This window comes from Corvus kubaryi, unplaced genomic scaffold, assembly GCF_017639235.1.
Source record: "Corvus kubaryi isolate FWS band 111438036 unplaced genomic scaffold, C.kubaryi_AGA036_p1.0 37392, whole genome shotgun sequence".
In the NCBI taxonomy this organism is placed as follows: Eukaryota; Metazoa; Chordata; class Aves; order Passeriformes; family Corvidae; genus Corvus; species Corvus kubaryi.
In genome coordinates, this window is record NW_024581131.1 from 361,093 (window position 1) to 378,407 (window position 17,315).

The 17,315-nt window shown below is 36.9% G+C and overlaps 1 protein-coding gene across 6 annotated transcripts in view; it reads left to right on the top strand.

Annotated features, from left to right (window-relative positions):
- The window catches only part of SBF2 (SET binding factor 2), a 235,244-nt gene that overhangs the window by 188,871 nt on the left and 29,058 nt on the right, over positions 1-17,315 (top strand). For 4 of the 6 annotated variants that reach the window (XM_042038399.1, XM_042038401.1, XM_042038400.1 and 1 more), the window contains exons 22-29: positions 42-237; positions 899-1,026; positions 3,236-3,411; positions 4,335-4,480; positions 8,289-8,487; positions 10,063-10,259; positions 14,358-14,495; positions 15,415-15,510. In XM_042038399.1, coding sequence (XP_041894333.1) covers positions 42-237; positions 899-1,026; positions 3,236-3,411; positions 4,335-4,480; positions 8,289-8,487; positions 10,063-10,259; positions 14,358-14,495; positions 15,415-15,510 — 1,276 coding nt within the window. The remainder of the gene's footprint in view (positions 1-41; positions 238-898; positions 1,027-3,235; positions 3,412-4,334; positions 4,481-8,288; positions 8,488-10,062; positions 10,260-14,357; positions 14,496-15,414; positions 15,511-17,315) is intronic. The other 2 variants (XM_042038403.1, XM_042038404.1) reach the window with 1 other exon arrangement.

The window sequence follows — 17,315 nt, forward strand, 5'->3', positions numbered from 1 at the left end:
TAACACTGATTTACATTTACACTTCCATTTATTTGCATCAGCCCAAAATTCTACGGCCAACTTTACTGCCAGGAGAAGAATTTGTTTGTGAAGGTCTCCGTGTGCTACTGGATCCTGATGGCAGAGAGGAAGCCACAGGAGGACTGCTTGGAGGTCCTCATATCCTCCCTGCTGAAGGAGCTTTGTTCCTTACCACTTACAGAATTATATTTAAAGGCACTCCTCATGATCAGCTGGGTAAGAAATCCAAATAGTGAGAACTGTGGCCCTTCAGATAGGCAGTATTTTGAGCTTCAACCCATTCAAACATCAACATCATTGAACAGTTTTTTTCAGACACTGGAAACAACTGAAAGGAAAAATATTCATGAGTTGGTATTCTACCTAAAATTACTGCTTGTAAATTCAGTATTTTCTTAATACGTCGGCTCTTCTGAATGATGAATTTTCATGATTTAACATGTGCCATTTCTAAGCAGATTGTCATTCAGAAGTATAAATTTGTTGTGGAAAGTTCATGGTCATATGTAAATATATAGATAGGTAGATAATTTCTGTTTATGAGTTATATATTGCATTATGAAATCTGAATAAACTGGAAATTGTTTCTTACCCTCTACCGACCTAGATTTTTGGGGGTGCTTTTCCATTATGTAGAAAGACTCAGAAGGAAGGAGAATATTTTTCTAATAATCACAGCTGAAATAAAACAGACATTCAGATTCCAAATGATGCTTTAGGAATTTACCAACTTTTCAGGTATCTTGCCTGAAATGAATCCTGTACCAATGTGTTCACGTTGCTTTGTACTTACTCATTCTTGTCTATTCCAATAGCAGTGTGAGCAGAGCAGACCTGATTCTGTGATCTAACGTGTGTCTGTGTGTTGTATCCTCAGTTGGGGAGCAGACCGTGATCCGGAGCTTTCCTATCGCCTCTGTTACCAAGGAGAAGAAGATCAGTATCCAGAACCAGCTGCAGCAGAGTATGCAGGAAGGGCTGCAGATCAGTTCAGCCACCTTTCAGGTAAAAGGAAGTTTTGTGAAAATTTATGTGGCTACAGTCAGCTCAAAATATTTACAAGCAGCACTTTGCCCTGGTATTTGTGAAGAGTCCAGTTTTCTGCCCTGTAAGGTCAATAGACAGCGCAGAACTCATAGAAACCCTGGCATTTCTTGGCCCACTTGATATTTACAGAGGGTTGCTATTTTCACACTGGATTTCTTTCACTGCTTTCCTCACCTATTTTGGATCCAGCAAAGGGCTGTTTTGGGTCCAGAATCCCTTCATGTAGGTAGGGGCCTAGGCAGGCTAGTGGGAACCTACTTCCTCTTTCCTCCAGCTACATGGAATCAATATGGAAAAGCTTTAAGTATTGCATTCTTCTCAAGGTTTGTCACTTTACCAGCTTTCTGTTAAAATCCATGCCAGAAAGTCATAGTATGTTGCACATGGAAGCTGCACTTCAGGAATCTTCAGGGTAGAACCAATGAGCCTCTATATGACGGGCACATATCCTGGAATTTTCTCTAGGATTCCCATCAGTGTGTTCAACAGAAATATGTATTGCAGGGCAATTGACAGAGATGGACTTGTAAAAATTAGGAATCCTGAAGTCTCTGAAGTCTTCCCTGAATTTTCCTTCTTGGTTTTGATCTTAACTATGGTCAAACCCTAAGAGATCGAAAGTTCCAAGCAAAGAATTTTATATCAAGGACTGAAAGCAGACTGCAGTGCTTAAGATATGAAATACTTTGCTGGGCTGACTGGCTGCAGAAGCATATTTTCATTGAGAACAATAACTAATATTTGAAAACACAACAAAACACATAACAGAATAGCATTTTACTAATTCCTTACAATAATGGACATTATTTAGCTAATCATCCTTCAGTATCCTATTCAAGAGCACAAAATTAGGAATGCAAGTGAGTAAAACAAGCAAAAAGAAGTTGTTCTTGCAGACTTTTGAGAGAACTTTTATTTTCCAGAAATCTTTTTACCAGAATACTTATCATGCTTCAATGATGTGATAAATACAGACACAGCTCAGTGTTTTCAGAGCTGGATTCGGGTCAAACATCATCTTTGCTTTTGTTTAGCATAGTTTTGTATTAGGTTATGAGAACAAAAACAATCAGCAAACAGTTTATTCCCTGTCCCCTATGTAACAGCCAGGGTTCAATACAGTATGAAATAGCCCCTCCCCTTTGTTTATTAATTATGATTTTCAGATGGGTCTGTGTGCAGTTATGCTGTTTCATGTCTTTAAAACTTCGGATCAGTGTAACCCCGAAAGATTGAAGAGCTCCTTTCAAGGAGGTCCTAGAACAACAGAGTCATTAGTCATTTGGAAAGTATTTACAAAACAAGTGAAATTGGAAAAGCAAGGATGAAATCCACCTCTTAGATGGCAAGCAAAGGAATTTAAAAGGTGCCTAGGTATGCGCTCAGAAATAGAGCTCTGGGATAGTTCTTTGTTTGCTTTCTCCACATTCTTAGAGTTCTTTTGGGCCTTTTTATGGATTCAGTATTTTCTCTTATTTGTTTTCCCGAATTGTTGACTTCCTTTCAGCTGAGGCGATTGGATGGGATTTTTTTTCCCCCCGGAACCTTTCAAGAAAGCATTTTTAGTCTAGTGGATGGATCAGTGTTGAATAGCACAAGGTTATTTCCTTTTTAAGGAGCAGATTTCACTATCACGTTTTTGTTATTAGCAGTTTTCTGTACTTTGCAAGGTGAGGTCAAAATTGGAATGTCTAAGTAATAGAAATATAATGGTTGTGACATATGAATGCTGAAATTGCTGGCTTGGCCAGAGTCTTTGAAGTGCATTACCAACCTCAGTTCCCAGTATAGGGGCAGAGCTGGCAGACTGTTTCCCAGCTAAGCTGTCCCATGTGACCAGAATTTGAGCTGTTGTAGATGTCTTAGTGCCAGCACTCTGACTTGGATTGACCAAAATATTTTGTATTTGATCTTACGAGAATTCCAGATGCTTCCTAGTGAAGATACCTTAGTATTAGGGCATAAATTTAAAATAGGAAATGAAAAATTACTAAAATATTTAATAGGCCTCAAAATAAATAAGGTGTATGTACATATATTTGTATTTTCTGATGAGCACAGTACTGAGAAAATATTGGAATTCTCCTAATGCATTTTAGAATCTTTCAATTTCTGAAGTTCTCAGATTTTTTTTCCGTTTCTAATGTGTCATGTCTTTAATACACAGTTAATTAAAGTAGCATTTGATGAAGAAGTAAGTCCCGAAGTGGTGGAAATATTTAAGAAACAGTTGATGAAGTTCCGCTATCCTCAGTCTATCTTCAGCACTTTTGCCTTTGCAGCTGGGCAGACAGCACCACAGATAATTCTACCAAAACAGAAAGAAAAGAACACTTCATTCCGGTACAGTCTTTCCTCTTTTTTTTTCTTACTGATGTTCTTGTCTTGGATTAGCCAAATACATTAAACAGTCTGAAAGCTCTGCACAAGGGCAGATCATTCAAGCAGTTTTCAGGAATGTCAAAATAAGTGATTGCTATTGTGCATCTCTTTGTATTTCCTGAGTAAGAGATAGATTAGTAGGATACAGATGTTTATTTGGGATAGGAGTTGTATTATTTGAATAAATTTCTGGCTGCAGTAGATTTGAACAAGCACCTTATTAGATTTTGAAACACACAAAATAGAAGCAGCATCTTGAGCTGTGCAACCTATGCCAACACGGGGAACAAGATTAATTGTGCATTACTTTATCATTAGTAGCCTACCCACTTACAGCCTGGTGTGGATTAGGATTAATTTTACCCTGTGCATTTGCCCTGCTGGTTTTTAATTTAGAGTTTGAGCTTTGGGTCCTCTTTTGAGTTTTGTGTTACACATTAATTTTTACTGGACCAGCTGCATCATTAGTCTATTCCAGAGTGGTAGCTCCTGTGATTCTCTGATTATTGCGTTGTTGACACAGGAGAGTAGAATCCCAAGATAGTCATGAAATCCTAAAACTTAAAGGTAATTTCTGTATTTCCTGCCTTTACTTTGGCAACTTTTTAGATTTATCACGTTACTAGCAAAATAAAAAAACCTGAAGAAAGGTGATATCTGCTTATTCATTACCAACAGACAAAAAAGACACAAATGTATCGCAAAGTAGTACAATTTTTTGTTTAAAAATTAATGTAAGTTATTTTTCTGACATGTAGAATTGTTTTTATTAAGTGAAAAATTATTTAATCCATTTTATTTATGTTGGTCGTAGAAATCTGTAAATGCTATTAGGCAGAATCGCAGGAATCTTTCTAAATATTCTCATTGTTTTGGATTTTTAGCACCTTTTCCAAAAGCATTGTGAAGGGAGCAAAACGTGCTGGGAAGATGACAATTGGGCGCCAGTATTTATTGAAGAAGAAGACAGGCACAATAGTGGAGGAAAGAGGGAATCGCCCTGGCTGGAATGAAGATGATGATATCTCTGGTAAGAGTGTGACTTTTTTTTCCCATGTTGGTTAATAAGTCTATCCTATTATGCTTCCATTCTGGTGTATTGAATGAGAAATGCCTTCAACAAGAAATTGGAGGGTCTTCCTAGACAGGAAAGAGAAGGGTTTCAAATCTGTACTTTTAGTGAGTGTTTTCTTTTGCAATGACGAGGCAGAGGAGGAAGCTGACTTAATTCAGTGGTACAGCAAAGTACTAGATTATTTTTTAATTATCAAACTATTTAGATATGATATCTTTTAGATCATTTTTACCTCATGCTAGTGGAGATGAAACAGCACAGAAGCATGCTGCAGCTTTCATTTATCTCTAGACATCTGACATCTGCAATTAGTCTGTGATGAGAAGGCAGTAACTGGTGAGGTGCAAGAATGAGCAAATTGGAAACTTTGTGGATGCGGAACTGACAAAAGATGCCTGAAAGCAGCAGAACTCTTTACTGCTGAAAATACTACTTCCCAAATTTTTGGTTGAGGTGATTTTGGAGTAGAAGGTAGAAAGGGGTTTGGGCACTTTGTGCAGTTTGTGGGATGGTGTGGAGCTTGACTTTCCCCAGAAAGCCTCTTTTCCTCCCATAGGCTGCTGTGTGTATATCCTTATCTGGACCACTGCTAATTTATAATAAACCACTAGAGGGAACCAGATTCTCCTGTACATAGACAGGTGTTGTTTTGTCATACCATTCTCTAAAATAAACATAGGCATCTCAGATAATGAAGAGTGTTCTTCAGACATTGATAATTTCTTCCAAACATCAAACAAGCTGAATTTTCCTGTTGAATATTTGGTCACTGAGCAAGGCAACTTATGTGACTTATGAGCAGATGCATGAAAGTTGTCCAAAGCAGGACTGAAGCCTCTGTTCTCTTTGAAATGGAAGAAAGCTATTTCAGGCAAGCTAAAAAATACTGTTTGTCTTTTTTCATTCCAGACAAAGTGATGAGAAATAGGCAAAAATAAAGGTTTGGAAAATACAGAATATCTTTAGAGTGTGTTCTTCAGAGTGAAAAATTACATTCTTAATTGAATTTCCAGCATCTTCCTGAAGTGCTGAGTTAGCATGTGTTCTGATGTTCATGTTCTTTGGGTCAGAAGCAATTCTGCAGGCTGTACCTGGGTGATTTTGGGGTGATTTTGTGTCCTTCACCTGGAGACACCAAGCACAGTCGTACCTGTGAGACTTGTATTCTCTTCATATTCTCTTGATGATGATGTTTTAAGAGTTTTTCCATTGCTGGTATACAAAACAACTGAATTCTTCCATGAACACAGGTGCTATAGAAGATTAGCGATAGTCACTTTTTTCCTTCCCTGAAAAAAAAATCATAACTTGTGAGTCTTCAGGCCTGCTGCTTTCCAGGTGTCTTGGCTGGGAACACGTTAAGGTGACCAGAGGCTGAGTTTGTTTTATTCTCATGCAGCACTGGCACATCAGGGGCAGTGAGCTGTCAACAGCAGTGACTCTGCTTCAGACAGAGCGCAGAGAGCCACAGGGATTAATCCCTGCAATTCCTTTTATATTGACTGCTGTGGCTGTGGCTTTGGCTTTGTTTTTGCCTTGTTTGCAAGTCTCAAAAACGGATATATAGGAAACTATGCAGCTCCACCAACAATGAACTATCTACAGCAGGTGATGCACTGTCTTAAGAAAGAAATGTTAAAGATAGGGCTGGAAGGAACTTCCAGAAATCAAGTAGTCCACCTCTCTGCCCCAAGGCAAGATCAAAGTACTTCATCTGTTCCTCAGGTGTTTGCCTAACTTCTTCTTAAAAGCTTTCAAAGGTGAAGGTTCCACAACTCTAGGCAGCTCATACTAATACTTTAACCATCCTTAATGCTGGAGAAAACCATTAATTTTCTGAGATTCAGGACTAAACATCATCATCAATTTAAACCATTCACTTTTACTCTGCCACTATATACATCTAGAAGAGAGGATTCCCCTCATTCTGATTGCAATGCATAATATATTTATGATCTGTTGTAATATTTCTCTGTTATTTTCTGGATGTTAAATATCTGCAGTTCTTTCCGTTCTTTGTTTATTAGTCTTGACAGACTTCTGATCATCTTCATTGCTCTTTTCTCAGACTTCTTTAGCTGGCCCACATATAACTTGTAAGGTGATTACCAAAACTGGGCACAGTACTGTAGTTATTAGCTGTTACCAATGAACACCTAATCACCCTCAAATTCCTCCTCATCTCTTTGTTTTCAGAGTTCAGAATCTCTCAGTCATTAGTAAATTCTTTTTCTTATAGTGGTCATATTGGTATGTTCAACAAAACAAGAGACTGTGAAACCTTCTTTTGCAAATAGTCATATCTCAAGAACAGCAAAACAGAGGGATTATTCCTTGTTTTTTCAAAATCAAATAAATCATGTTAATCTTGAGACAGCAAAGTATCTTCATCTCCCTCTTCAGGTTAAGGACATGGATAGGAGCTCTCATCTCTAGCTGTTTATGCACAGGAGAATGGTTTTGCAAAGTCTGATCACCAATATACCTGCTTTCATGGGAGAAAAATCCATTTAGAAAAAAATATTTCACAAAATGCACCTTCATCTTAACTGAGCCAGTTACAGCTTTCCATTCAAAACTGTTAAATACCAAATTCTTGTATGACCCAAAAAAATTATTTCTAAAACACAATTAAATTCATTTCCCATTAGTGCACTTTATACTTAAGATGTTGTGTGACTTCTTTCTTTCTTGTTGTGTGATTCTTAGGATAAAAGAGGAAAAAAAGGAGAGATTTAGAGTGTTCAGCTTTATTATTTAGATCAAATAGAGAATTTTTTTTTCTTTAGCTGAAAGGGCAAAGAAAATTATTCATTTAGCTTTTGTACTAAGATGTACAGAAAAAAAATCGTAGAGGTATTTCTCCTGTAAATTCTGAATGTTGTGTACTGCCAGAAGAGTTTTAATTATATCATAATTCTTATTTTTATAAATACTTTGGAATTCCAGTTTTGTAAAGTCCTGCTTTAAGTTTAAATCCTTTTATTCTTTTCAGTGCCTGATTCATAAAGGAATACTTCTCATATGCCCATATTTCAATGCTTGAGGTGGTAGCAAGTAACTGATACATGCTGTGAGCAGTAAATCTGCTCTCAGAAGTATTTGGAAATGGTTGAAAGTGTCACTTATGGGCAGGTGGCAGATTTTGTACAAAGACCCTGCTTGACTTGAATTTCAGAGTAGTTTGAACTTGTGACAGTTTTTTTTATCTTTCATGGCTGAAGTTTTGAAGTTTTTCTGCTTTGGAAAGGGCAGCTGATATTCACGACTGAAGAAAGCTGCTGTCTGACATTGAGACATTCAGAACCCAGCAGTCATCTGTTGTGAAATTACCACACTGAAACATTTTGTAGGCTGAACCAAGCCTTAAAGACATTGTTACCTCTTCTGAAGATAGTTTAAAAAAAAAAAATAATCATGCTGTTGATTTTTATCTTGAATGGGTAATGGATTTGTAAAGAATTTGTAAATTGGTAAAGGAAGATTATCTGTCTTCAGTTCAAGTGAGTATGTGAGATAACTTTCTCCAGGATTCTAGCCAGCGATGTCAGCCATGCCAGTCACAAGCACAGTAGGTAACTGCATGCTACAGTCAGGTTTGCTGACTAAAATACTATTTTAGTGTTTATAGATTCGATAAACTGTGGTTTGCATGTCCTGGGTCTTGCCATTCATCACTCAGAGTAGGACAAACTTGTTTAGAAGAAAGTAGCATTGTTTGCTGTGTAACTGCTGAGCTCCCCAATAAGATTTTTACCTTTAGTTTCAGATGACAGCGAGCTGCACACCAGTGGTACCCTGAAAGCATCAGAAAAATCAACCATGGAGCAATTAGTAGAAAGAGCCTGTTTCAGGGACTATCAGCGTTTGGGGCTGGGGACCATCAGCGCTAATTCTTCTCGCTCAAAAACAGAATACTTGAGAATAACTGCCTTGAACAGGATGTATTCCCTTTGCAGGAGGTGAGTTTACCAATTCACTTAAGTAGTTGAAAGTAGAGACACATGTATATATGTCTGCATTATATATTTGCATTTAAAATCTCTTCTGTTCCTAAATTAAAGCAAGCTTCAGAAGCAATTGTGAATAATTACTTTCTCCAAATTAAAAAGTATGTGTTAGAATTGACTTCATGAAAGTACCTACTTTAGAAGTTTGTCATGTGCTGAAAGTCACATGCTGTGTTTTAACACATCAGCGTTACTAAGTCCTTTTTTTTTGTTGTGAAAGCTGATGTAGTTTATTACCACTGCCCACAAAAATTCCTTTTAATACAAAAGCCTATCTACATGAGTCATATCAGAAGACTTTTGCATTCTCTAGAGCCAGTTTGGGCTGGTCATTGCTTTCATTATGGACAATGGAATTGCCAGGAAGAAGGGCACAGAAAAAAAATATTAGATCCTTTCTTGTTTTCTGACTTGTCTAGAGTACTGGTTTTGTTTAGTCACCATGGAGTACAATGCAGATGAAGGCATGGCATCTGTCTGTTTTCGTTATGCTTTGAACATTATGCAGACAACTCTTTCCTCCCCTGAACCCACAAGTTTTTAACGTTCTCTAGGGTTTTTTGGGAAATATAATTAATATCTGAATGAATTACAAATCTCAGGATATAAATGCTTACCTACTGCTATATTACTGTGGTTACTGTGTAGCCTGTAAATACCATGTGTATTTATTTTGTCTGAGGGCAGTTCAATAAATGTCCAAGAACTGAATTTGCAGAAACAGTGTATATTGTAGAGGGAGTAAAAGTTATTTAGTAAGCAGTGTTTCCTGTTCCTCATCTTAGTTTCTTCTTAACATATGAAATGGGCACTTAGGTTGATTTTTTTATTTTTTGGAGAAGATAGAAAATCATATTTCATATTGCTTGAATCCTTCTTTTGCTAACGTGAGCACAACTACCATCTTGTTATGTTTTCTATCTTTAAAGGTATTATATCAGTGAATTTCCTAATCTCTAAGTGTATTCTTTTAAAAAGAACGCAAAAATCCAGTTTCAAGCACTCTTTTTCAGGGAATCTGACTGTAAAATTTAAATGTACTTTTTTGTAAACCAGAAACTATTGTTTTCATTGTGATACTTTAGGGAATCTAACAAGCTTTCCTTTCAATTCTCATATTTCATATGCGGTTGTCAAATCTACTGCATCATTTGCATACCTCAAAATTATGTTTTCTGTCATGCTTAAAAATACAGCTTCATCATAGCGACGGATAAGAGATGTGCGAAGAAGAAAAATACTACCAAATAAAATGTAATCTTAAATGGAAAGTGATTAGTGGTGATAGTCTTACAAATTTTTCGTAATTCCATTTCTATTGAAAATGCAGTTTGCTTAAATTCATGTATTTGCTAGGCTTGGACTAAAAATTACTTAAAAAATAAAAGCAATTCAATTAAGGTGTTCTTTCATTAAGTCGTATTTTCAGCTTGTAATTTCCGGGTTTTTTTTTCATTGCTGCTGAGCATTTCGAAAGCAATTTTAATTGTTCAATTTTTTTTTTTCTTCACCTTCTTGTCAATGCAGTTATCCTGGGCTGCTGGTGGTCCCTCAGTCTGTTCAGGACAGCAGCCTGCAGAGAGTGGCTCGCTGTTACCGCCACAATCGCCTGCCCGTTGTCTGCTGGAAGAACACTAAAAACAGCACTCTGCTGCTGAGGTCTGGGGGCTTTCATGGAAAAAGTGTGGTGGGCCTCTTCAAATCCCAAAACACACATCCCACGGGTGAGTTGATGCAGCCAGGCTTTCTGTAGAAGGAGTTTCACATAGAAATGCTTAGTTTGCTGGGGGAAAATCAGTGATCTGGTTGAATCAAAAGTCTCAGGATATAAATGGTTATCTAATACTATTACTTATTGGATGTCAAAATCCTGAATGGTATGAAAGCAGTTCAAAAAATATGAATGAATAACTTTGGACCAACACAAGATTTACCAGAATGGTTAGTTTTTCAGAAGAATATAATATTAGGGCAACACTAATTTTGGAAATAACATTAGTTGACTTCCATCATTCACAGTCAGTGTTTAGGATACTTATGACTGCCTGGATTTCCATCTCTTATGCTGATAGCTTTTTCAGAGTTAATTTCATGCCAAGAATGAAGGAGTCAGTATTTTCTTTAATCAAAGTTATTTAGAAATTATTCCAGAATTAGGCCATAATTTTCCTTTTTGGAGAAAAAGGAAATGTGAGGTCGAATTGGAATACCAGAAACTCATTAAGGTAGCAAAGAAATTCCTTTGTTCTGTGTATGTTTGCAATTCTCCCTAGTAATGACTAAAATGAAACTAAAAGGTTTGACTCTACTCCAGTGCATTTTATAGAATGTTTCAAAGTCTGTAACAAGCATACTGTACACTTGTGTACAAGTGGTATGAAAGTAGTTTGAAGATTACATGATTTAAATCTTTTCTACATAGTCCTCCATAATTTTTCCTTCACAGAGTATCTTTATGAAAACCACATTTTTCTTACTTTTTAAGAGCAATTTTTAGCAGACATTATGAGGTTTTGTGTGTTTCAAATGCACCTTTAAAATATCATTATTTCAGAGATATTAGAAAAAATTTTTTGATGTTAGACAGTGTCTGGACTGGGTAACTTGTAATTATCTGCTGAATATTCATTGCTATAGCCCTGATTCAGTGTATCTCTTCTGAGTTTTGTGGGAGCTTTTTTTTTAGTTGGAATGATGAGCAATGAAGGCAATGAATTGAAATTTTTACAATGTGTTTTTGTTGAAAGGATTAACAAAATGAATCAGTGAAGTATTGCCAATAGTTGACACCGCAGCTGCCAAAGCTAATGGCTACAACCAGTTCTTCCACGTGCTTATGATGTGAATCCTAGGCATGGCTATTCCAATGTTAGTCTTCAATTGATTTAATACTGATTGTCCTGGCTGAAATACAGATGAGGCATCTTTAACCTGGTACAAATAGAAAAAATTGGAAGAAATCTGCAGGAATAGTCTCGAAATTATATAAGGACAGACTCTTTGATATTTTCTGTAGCAGCTATCATTTCTTTGTGCATGGGAGTTGGAGAGCCTTCCAAATCAAGACCTACAAAGTCTGACCCATGAACACATGTTTCTTGTGTGTAACTGTAATGCTTTTGTAGGTGGTTTCTTTTCTTAATTTTATATTCTTAATTTTATATTAAATTTATATTCTTAATTTTGTATTCCCATTGCCATACATCCAGTAGAATATTATGCCATAAATAAACTGATCGACACTAACTGTATCTGACAGATACTCCCTTCTGGAGTCATTGTTTCTTTTAAAATGTGAAGAAAATGGAGACTTTCCTCATGAAGGTACAGCAAGGAAAATGGAGAATTTTTATAGGGTATTTTTCTTATTCATAATGAAGTTGAAGCTTGGTGAAACAAAACCGATGAACAAAGGTAGTTATACACAGCTGCCTCAGCAAGAGTTGTGTACAGTGAAGGAAAGTCTTCATCAAAAAATGCAAACTAAGAGGGCAAAGATAATCTGAAGTTAAATTCAAATGGACAGATTCATTCTTTCCTAAGCAGAGATTTCATAGCAGTAGATTTTTATTGGTCAGCTCTGGATTGATACAGGGAAACAGAGAGGACCTGGTGGAACTTAATGAACATTTTTGTGATTTCGTGTTACGTGGTGTGTTACGCAAGTTTTTAAAGCATAGTTGGAGGTCAATATGTTATATAAGAAGAACAGAACATATTTTTAAAAGAAATTGTGCACAGTACTTAATTTCTGTGTGGAACCAAACTGTATGTGCGACAGAATTGTATTTCTCTAACGTCTGTCCAAAAAAGGATTATTAACAGATGTTTGAATATGAGCTGGAGAGTATAGAAGTCTTTTGAAATGTTCTTTGAAACCTGCAAGTTGGTTTCTGAATTACACTTTGACCTCTCTGGGAATTTTGTTGCAGGGCATTGTAGTTCTAAATATGACATTCTACACCTAAATTAGCATTTATTGGTCAGCTACCCTGTGGGAAGAACATTTCTGTTTCTTGGATGTAGTAACACTATCCAAGAGAGCAGTTATTTTGGTACAGGCTGGACTATTGATTGTATTAGGACTTGTAAGATGAAGTTGGAGCAACCCATGACCAGGCATATAAAGCACATATTAGCCTTGTATGACTAAGCAATGCATTTCTTTCCTGAGATAAAAGGAAAAATAAATGGGATAAAATTGCTACTGGGATCTCCATCCCCATCTTTTGTTTAGATCCGTGGTGCTGTGGTGACCTTCATGTGTGACAGAGCACTTGAAAGATGAGTCATTTCATAGAAATCCCAGTTCACCTGTGCAGGCAGGGGGCAATGCTTTGAGTTACCACTTTATGCTGCTGTGTTGGGATGATGTGTGGTAAGGATGAAGGGCAAATTTTCCATCTCTCATCCTTCACAAGGACATTTTTGCCTTCACTCTTTAATTCTGGTATCTGCTTGGTTCAATGACAGACTTTGATGTAAGTCAAGCTGTTTTCTAAAACACACACAATACTCTGTACAAAATAAAACTTCATAAATGCAAGTGGTATAGACATTATCCTTTCATTTAGACAATTCATTTCTTTTCATTTAGCTAAATTGTTAAGACCTAAATTGACTTTTTGTGGCATTATTTCAAGGACTAGGGGACCTAGAGATCATTCCAGTGGAATTTCAGGATGTGTAAATCCTGCTTAGGAGTTGAGGAGAAAATAATGTTCCTCCTCAGGCTTTTTCCACTTGGTCAGATAGAAGCAGCATGATGTTTCCTGCAGGAAATATCATCACTTCCTAATTGTACTTTCAATTCAGACACTAATTTCTATCTTGAAATTTTGTTTGCCCCTCCATCTAATTAGCTTACTGTCTATTAGTCTCCAGCATAGAATCTGATTGGATCATCATTGGAGAAAACTATTTACAAATTACCATTGTGTTTTGTCAAAATGTGCTCAGTCAAATTCTTTGACTCTGTCTCTTATTCCAAATCTTGGCTCTTGTGATCAAGATACCAAATCCTGGTTTAAGCAGCTATGAAACTTTTGTCTTATAGTAAGTCCAGAGGTGGCTGCAATAAACTGGAATGCCAAACATTTTGTTTGGCATTTGAAAAAAAATAAACTGACTCATTGATACTGAACATGACTTTGTCATCATGTCATCATCATATTATGGCCCAGGACCTGAGCTTCATCTCCTTTCCTTAAGTCCTTGCACCTGGACACAATGGGTGGATGTTTTCTGGTTGAGATTATTTTTTTAATTATTATTTTTGAGGGGTTTTTCCCTTGCTTCTGTGTTTCGTTAACGGTTTCTTAACTTTTTTAATGGGCACTGTATCCCAAGGAACCTTCAAGTACAGGTAAGTAACCTTCCTTTTCTGGAATGAGGGAGACCTGGTTGAGTATGGTTTTAACTTACTTTTGTTGAAGAAACAGTTTTGTCTGTTCTCTGCACATTTTGCTGACAAGTAGCATAAACTTAGAAATGTTACCTTTTGTTTGGAGAGTGAAGGGAAGGCTGCGTTATCTTCACTCTGTTCTGATCACATAATGGCTGATGATGAATATTTTAAGTAGTGACCATGAAGTAACAGTTTCAGAAGTTCAGCTTTGTGTGGAGTGCAAGAGAACATTGCTGGATCCTGCTGTGCAGCCAGGTAATGAACAGCTTGTCATCAAAGGAAAGGCTTTTTGAACCTTTCATAGGCTAACTAGGACATCTTCAGTGCTCTGCTTTACACAATACACCACTTACTCTATGTATTTACAAATTGTATGTTTCTTTTTTAATGTATTCCATTCTTCTTGTGACTCTAGCTCCCGCTTCTTTAGAATCTTCAAGCAGTATAGAACAGGAGAAGTACCTACAAGCCTTACTGAATGTGATCTCCGTCCACTGCAAAATGAATGGCAGCAATACTCTCACGGTTAGCCCAACAATTGCTCTGTCTCCAGGTAAAATTGGTTTGTACAGTGCTTGTCTCTGGTTAAGCTGACAAGTGACTTTTCTCTGATTTGGTGCTAGTTCAATCTTCCATATGAATTCTGTTGTTTCTTTATTGTTAGACTTTCCAGGTAGCCTATTCACTCTTAGGTTCACTGAATGTGTTTTCTGTAGCTAAAGAATGTTTATGATCTTCCCAAAATAGTTTTCAGTATTAATCTGACAGTAAAGTCTTTTATAACAAATTAACAGTAAACTGCATATTGAATAAAAGATTAGCAAATTTAAAAGAATGCAAAATCTGCTCCATTTTATATAATGAGGAAGTATGAGGTTGCAAGGTGAGAACAGATAACACTATTTAGCTGCAGCAGCAATGGAAGGCATATAGGCCTCTTTATGCATTACATACTCATAATGGTTTCTACAAATGTAATTTCCAAAATTTTCTGCAGTGTAAATTCTTTCAAAATACACTCTTTGAGTTATGCCTAGGTGGAACCATGAAGAAATTATTCCATGTTTTATTTCAGTTATTTTATGATGAAACCTGGTAAGGTTTAGGTGAAGGTAACCCCAACATGTCAGGAAGGACTATGTGACTTGAAATTGTGTCTGTCTTGTCTTACTCAGTTGGTTTTAATTGGCCTAATACTGCCAAACAGTGGCTTTTCTTGTAAAGTAACACCATCCCAAAGTGTGTGCGCTTTGCTTCATTTATTGTAAAATATGTTGATTGCTTAGCTGTATCTAACACCTTCATACTGTTGCCAATGTACGCATTTGTCTTAAAAAATAAATCTAAAGTACAAAATTGGCAAGAATTAGCTGTACTGGGTGAAAAGGGGCATTTTATCAGTCATATTAAGTGTTAGTCTGATTAACACTGTAGCTTTTTTAATCTTCTATTCTTTTTTTGGCTGACTTTAGGCACTGAAACGAGGGCTTCAAGAATGTCTACTGTGTTTAAGCAGGTAGTGCCAGGACATTTGGATGTAAATCTATCCAATAGCTTTGCTCGAGGAGGTTAGTAAGACTAGCTCAAAGTCTATTATTTGAAGTAATAAATTATGAAAAAATGTTAGTGAAATAAAAATAATTATACTCTTTCTTGATTCATTGTTCTGTGAAACAACAAAACAGAAATTAGATTGGCCTCAGTCTGTAACATTATCTAAGTATCTAATTTCTGTTCAAATCCTTTACTCACCATTGAAATAAAATTGGTTTCATGTTGGAATTAGTGAAAAATTAAGCACTCAAATAGGGATTATGTTTCTAAATAAACTGGGATTCATCCATATTTCTGATTTGTTTGTGTATGGCCTCAAAATGCATATTTTTATATAAGCATTTAATAGACTTTAGAATCTGCAATTACAGATCATTCCAATGTGTGTCTGAAGCTTAGCTGATGCTTCATAACATTACAATAATCTGTGAATAATTTTACTCAAAGTAGCAGGGAGTTACACAGCCAGGTGTTGTAAGTAGGGAGATACAGTGCATTCTTTGGAAATAGTTGTGCCTAGTTACAGGGGCTCATCAGTGTCATTTCTACAAGAACCTTTCATTCTGTTAAGGAGATTCCAACTACTTCTACACTTCTAGTCTGATGAAATTGTTATGATTTTTTTGTGTGCAACATGTGCATAAATTAGTGCACCAAATTCCTTAAATATAGGTTTGTTAAAATAAGGATGAATCTATTCCGTAAAAGGAAGCATTTTATATTTGATTTATTACCTTCTAGCCATGAAGGCTCCCTTTACAATTATTTCTAATATCTATATTGTTATATCTAAAAGTTGTGTTTCTTCTCTTTTGATACCTCATCTAAAATTAGTTAGATTTACATTGACCTGCTGAGACCCATTCCAGCCTAAATCTTCTTGTGTGATACAAAACCTATAGCTTCATATGGGGAAGGATAAAAGTACTTCATAGAGAAGAACTTCCAGAAGAGGTGGGATGGGATTAAGGAAATGAAAGAAGGAAGAGCATGAAAAGGAGGGAGAAAGGAAAATGCTCAGAGATGTATGGGGAAGTGATGTGAGAACTGTAGCAGAAGGGAAGAGGGGAAGGGCAGGAGAGGACATGGGGATTGCCAAAGAATGGAGAATTCTGTGTATTTTCATTAATCGTAGTAAATGCATATTTCTTATCTAAGAGTTTCGTTTATGTTCTGTGCTCACTGTGTTGCTACTGTGTTGTGTTGTAGCTGGAGATGAGTAAAGGTGGTGATTTTAATTGGCTGGGTGAAATAGCTGGGGCTGAAGAGAGCAGGAGGGAATAGTGGCTGCAGTTGTTGGATAGGTGGTGGCTGTGCCCGGCCTGGCTGAGCACTGGAGCAGTGGCAGTGCTGGGTGGCTGACAGCAGAGGTTTGGTTGTGTTCCATCCCCTCGTGCCAGCACAAAAGCACCAACAGGCAAGTGGTGCTGAGGGGCAGCAAGGGTGCTCCAGATAAGTCAGGGAAAACTCACTGGTTGCTGTGTGGAAGTTGTCTTTTGAAGATAAAGGGATTACTGAAATAACTGCTGCTGGTTTCTAGGATTAGAGGTCGTGGTAAGTGTGATAGGATGAGTTTGTTGCTACTCAGAGAAGAAAAAAGGAGCCTGAAGGCAGTATTGGGTCACAGACATGTTGTTTTGTTGGACGTTGAAATCCCTTGGCTAAATTTCAGCAGTAATCAGGAAGAGGGCAGGAAAGTTATCTTGTGTCTTGCTGGATGGCTGCCACACCTGCCCTGGTATCTGAAAGGTGTCTGTTCACAGCTCAGCAGGATACGTGAGGACTTTGCTGAAACATAAGAATGTTTGACAAGTACAGT